Here is a 5,466-nt window from a genome sequence, read left to right as displayed (position 1 = left end):
ATACAGTAGAAAAAAAAATCAGTATTATGGACAGGATTCAGGATTTAGGCTGCAATTCGACAAGGGTGAAACAAATAGTGATGATCACTTAGTCCTGAAAAGTGGCTGTTTCTACTTTTCACACTAATACAATAAAATTAATGAAATACTCCTGATGACCTGCAAAACTATATTCCAGAGTGCTGGTTTCATTCTATGTATAGCTCATTGGAGCTCAGTTTAACAGCAGAAGGCTGAATTTATCTCTGTAGGCATCATGCTCAGGCACTGCATCAATCTAACCTTTGCTTTGTTTCTTTTTTCTGGCTGCAGAGAGGATCATGCCAGTCTACAGTGGACACCAGATGGACAACACATGAGTCTTCAAGCAGAACTGGTGAATGCTGAATGCTTTAAGTTCCAGTTTCTTGAACACCATCTCCATGTTAAGAGCCCTCTTCAGCCAAGTCTGGACTCAGTGACTCATTAGTGTTGATCAACACAGGGCAAGTGGCTCCTTTTTTCATGACGTTTATTTCTTCTACCATGGACTATCCTTCATATGTATGGACACACACTGTCTTTTGAAGATGTCAACACTGCCTTGTGAGTATACTAGACAAGTTCTGTTTTTCAAAGAGAATGTGTATATGCAAAGAGATGTTCTTAAAGTTTATCAATTATAGTCTGTACTTTGGTTTACAATGGGCTTAATTGGTTATTTCCTTTATAATTTACCATTTGCATTTGCTGACTGTAAAATCTACGCCAACAAACTGTAATTCCATGTGTGTTGTACCATATTTTTTACGGTGAAATTCTGGCAACCACAGCTGCCAGTATTTTACCGTAGTTGAACTTTGCAATAAAATACCGTAATATATCTTACAGTTTTACCGTGTTTTTTCACTGATGGACTGTAATTAGGTTTACAGTATATATGTTATTTTTAAAAGAATTTACCGTAAACAGGTTTATATGATAACTGTTATTTTTACAGCAAATTACCGTAAACAAATAACAGTTCTCTAATGTGAAATTTACAGTTACATTGTGACCGTATTTTCTACGGTAAAATTCTGGCAACCACAGCTGCCAGCATTTTACCGTAAATTCTACAGAATTTTTTTTACAGTGTATGTTTCACAGCACTCTTTGTGAATGAGCATTATTGTTAACAGCGCAAATCACAAAATTTCTCTATGTTTTGATTGTCCTGAAGACTCAGTCAAACACAACTCAACCTTGAGATCATAGCCTGTTGACATTTTCAAGACTTACAGTCCAAAGACTGTCAGAGAAGAGCTGCAGATGTCCTTTTATGAGATTTATTTTCAGTTTGTAAATCACTGCATCACATTTCTTGTTTCTCAAAAAATTAGTAGATATGAAAACATAGCAGAGGAACTTCATGTTGTTATGAGCTGGAATGGAGAACAGAAAGACAGAAACATGCCACTGTCAGTTATATCAGGTCCGAAACAGGTAGGTAAACCAGGCATCCATGTGCACACGTGGTCACTGACAGAAAACATCAACATGTTGATTGTATATTGGCATATTAGAGAAAACAGATCACTGTGTCTGTCATCTGTATTTACAGTCACATAATCTGGCGACACAATGTGCTAAAATTAGAAAAGTCTTATTATGTCCATTGGTTTTTACGTACATCCAGAGGGGCCTCTCAGAGGGGTGCTGCCTGTGTCCGTGTCTGACCCGCCGCCTGTGATCCAGCTACAGGTACCGGAGGGCAGCCGCAGCGTCTTGAACAAAGTGTTCCTGAAGGACTTACACAGGAAGAAGTAGATGAGAGGGTCCAGGAGAGAGTTTAAGGACGAGAGGAAGAGTGTGCTCTCCTTCAGCTGAAAGAAGAAGAGTTTGAGCTTGCAGTCAAAGAGAACTCCTCGGGTCTGGCTCATGGTGTACGGCACACGGGCGAAGTGGAACGGCACGAAGCAGACAAAGAACACCGCCAGAACCAGGAACACGTTGGCGCTCATTTTCCTTTTCGACTGGCCGGGGTTCCGAACTGTTCCGCCGCTCGGCACTCGACACGAGCCGACGTGAGCCTTGGTGCGGGAGTAGGATTTGTACAGCTCTTTAGTGATCAGGGTGTAGCACACGATCACCGTCACCAGGTTGCCCCAGAAAATAACCTGACAGACGTGATTCACCACCTCGTGCCAGTAGAGCCCAGCCTCTGTCTTCAGGTCGCTGCACTTGATCTTTGGAGAGGTCGGGGCTTTGCATGTCAGGATCACATTGGGCAGGCACAGAAGCAGCAAGAAGGTCCAGATGGCTCCAGAGAGGAGCTTGCGACGGGCTAGCCGGGCCGCATTCGTCCCCCTGAAGGGCTTGATGGTCTTCCTGCAGCGATCGATGCTGATGAGGCCGAAGAAGAGGATACTGATGTACATGGTGAGGTAGAAGAGCACCGAGGAGACCCGGCACACGAATATACGCAGCCCGGTGGAGGCCATGTTGGAGTCTGCTAACACCTGCGGAAACACAGTGTCCAGGCTTTTACATTTCATTGTTTAACATGCAGATTCCAGCCATGAAGTATTGTTGTTTTTTTTTTTTTTTATGTTTTATGTTTTCCATCAGCAAGGGGGGTGAGTGGATGGTGACTGAATTTTCATTTTCGGGTGAAGTTATCCTTTAAACAAAAGACCCTTTACTAATGACTTGAACATGAATGACTCACCAGCATCACAGATTTTTCGCAACCTTTTAACCCAAATCCTTTAATGGCTGACCTATAACTTATCTATTAGAAATGATTTAATAAGCCATTAATTACAGCTTATACACCTCTTTATAAATCGTGCCACATTAAAAGAAAGCCAAATCAAACCTTGAAAGGGAACGTGAAGGTCATAATGACATCCGCGACCACAATGTTCTTAAGGTATATGATGAAGTGAGACTTGGAGGGGATGCGGAAAAACACCCACACCGCCACGGCGTTGAGCAAAAGCCCCAGCAGAAAGAGAAAGGAGTAGAGGACGGGAAACACCACCGTCTTCAGAACGTTATCACGGGAACAAGTGCTGTTGGTGTGGCTGTGATTGGCGGAGAACATTGTTGGGGAAGTGGCATTTCTCTCCATGAGTGTTTCCTGAAAAATATAAGTGACGTGAAGTCAAAATTACTCAAAAGATAAACAAACAGTAAATCTTTTTGCAGTACATGTACGCATATAAATATTTACTACCCTCTCTCTCTGTTTATATGCATACATAAACATACTGTGCACATGTTTATGCACAAAAATGGCCTAAAGACAGAATTAATACACTGTAAAATCTGACTGTTGCTTAAATCTAGGAAATCAATGACCTGTAAAAAAATACAGAGAAGTCAAATTTCAAGATGTACACATTTGCAGTTTTTATGTCATTTCCAAAGTACATTTCCAAATTTGCACCTATGTTATAAACACATTTGAGTTTTTTGTTACTGACCTGTTAATGTTTCTGCTTGGCGTCAGTGAAGTTCGGCTCTTGTTGATATTTCTGGTCCCTCTCGATTCTGTTCGAATGCGATGCGACACTGACAACACTGTCAATGCTTCAAGCAAGTGTGTGTCTGAATGTGTGTGCAGGTCGGTGACACACAGGCTACAGGAAGACTTTCTCTTTTTTCTTCTCCTTTCTGCTTCCTGTCACGAGGAAAGGTTTCAGACATCTGCATCCTTCCAGTTCTATTTTAAAAAGTTCAGTCTGGTGTATTAATTGGCAGCGGAGGGCAACTGATTGACAGCGTTTTAACACAGAGATATTAAAGCTAAATGCATCTTATGAATGGCAAAAGCTGCATGGCAAAGGACACAAAACCACGGTATCTGTCTAATAAAACGTATACAGGTCATCGCCCTCTGAGCGGTCGTTGCACGCATGGTGTTTCATGATGACTATAACATCGACAAGTTGTTTTGATGAAAGTTTTATGATGCAATAAATACGTGACGATTTATGAAGCCACTCTTAGTCATACCGGCATGTAGTGGTGGTCCTTAATTGTACAGCGAAGTGTGCAGGAAAACCACCATCGGTCAGGGTTGCGCAAGGCAGAAATTATTTGTCACACCATGAGTCATTTAACATGTCCATATCCTTCACCCTCCCCTGAACTGCTGCCTTTCCCAGCATGCACTTGGCAAAAAGCAATGAAAGCAATCTTGACTGTGTCAAGGCAGCAACACAGTTAAGCTTTCATCCCCCAACCATTCTGTATTGTGACAGCTTTGACGATTTATAACGTATCCCCAAATAGAGTAAATAAGACTTCTGATACGATATGATGAAATTCTTCTAAAAACAAACAGCTTGGAAGCACATGGCAGTAAAGTCTTCTGTTCCAAGGTGGAAAAAATATGAAACGGTTTATTGGCAGATGCCTCGCTGATATAAAACTTTGCTCACAATCCCGTTCAGATTTTTGAACTCGCTGCCTTTCCCCCTCGTCCTGTTGGTTTTCTCCTCTGGGCTCTCAAAGACTTTATCCATGTTGTGAAATCAACCTCTGTGTCTGTGTTAGCACTTTCACCCCCTGACCTCCATCTCTTAGACATGGCGCCTGAATCAACTTCCCCAAACTCTTGTGTGTTGTGTAGCATTAGGGAACCCTGCCTACTCCAACTGAGTTTGGACTGTTTTGGGTAGTTACTGCGATAACAACATGCAGGTGCAGGTTCATTAACAGTGTATGTGGGGGACGGGTTCCAGAGTTTTACAGATAAAGTTTGACCAAAACAGCCAAGAGAAAATTACAAAAGCAAACAAAACATTCCAGTCTCGTTGCTCCTCTTGTTCCAGGGTTTTGTGAGTTTATTACTTGTCGTTAAGTTGAGTAACCTGTGGGCCATTTCTAAAAGGATGCGTGTGTAACAAGTGGACATTCAGTGATGTTTACATCATTACCTGCCCTATTTAGTGAGATCTAGGCCGTATGAAATTAAAATTAAAACGTGTTTTCCTTTACTTACTGTGAGTGTGACTGTGTTGTCCATTATTTTATCATCTACACATTAAATAATCAAACAAACAATTAAAAACACTTTATGTAGGACATAATGTATCGAGACAGTAGCAGAAATAAGAAATGACCTCGACACAATCAAGGATTTAAATCAATATGCAAAGATGTTGACACTTACAGCCACAAAAGGTTGTCCATCTATCAACAAAACTGCAGCAATCAATCTTGCAGGTAACTGAAATATTGTATTGTATAGGAATTGAGGGGAAGGTTTGTCTGTATCTACTTTTGTCTTCATCACACGACCCTGATGGTCCTCTGTCCTCTGACTGTGGCTTCCTGTTTGATTGATTCCTGTCTGAAGATTGTCATTTGTCAGCAGCATTCACTTCCTGAGCAAACGCTTGTCTAAACGTCTCTTTTCGGTTGGCAGACACTAAAACCCTCAGCCTAAATCTGCTCACATATACTGTACATAAGGTGAGTTTCCCAACCATCCAT

The 5,466-nt window shown here is 41.5% G+C and overlaps 1 protein-coding gene across 1 annotated transcript; it reads right to left on the bottom strand.

Annotated features, from left to right (window-relative positions):
* Positions 1–1,291: 1,291 nt before the first annotated feature.
* Positions 1,292–3,588, bottom strand: p2ry12 (purinergic receptor P2Y12). Its single transcript, XM_030441971.1, has 3 exons — positions 3,450–3,588; positions 2,840–3,103; positions 1,292–2,480 (listed from the first exon to the last, which is right to left on the bottom strand). The coding sequence occupies exons 2-3, from the start codon at positions 3,092–3,094 to the stop codon at positions 1,644–1,646; spliced, it is 1,092 nt and encodes a 363-aa protein (XP_030297831.1). The 5' UTR covers positions 3,095–3,103; positions 3,450–3,588; the 3' UTR covers positions 1,292–1,643.
* Between the last annotated feature and the right edge of the window lie 1,878 nt (positions 3,589–5,466).

The sequence above is a fragment of the Sparus aurata genome, chromosome 2, assembly GCF_900880675.1.
Source record: "Sparus aurata chromosome 2, fSpaAur1.1, whole genome shotgun sequence".
Lineage (NCBI taxonomy): Eukaryota > Metazoa > Chordata > Actinopteri > Spariformes > Sparidae > Sparus > Sparus aurata.
Note: the sequence above shows the minus strand (reverse complement) of the source record. Positions and strands in the feature narration are given on the sequence as shown.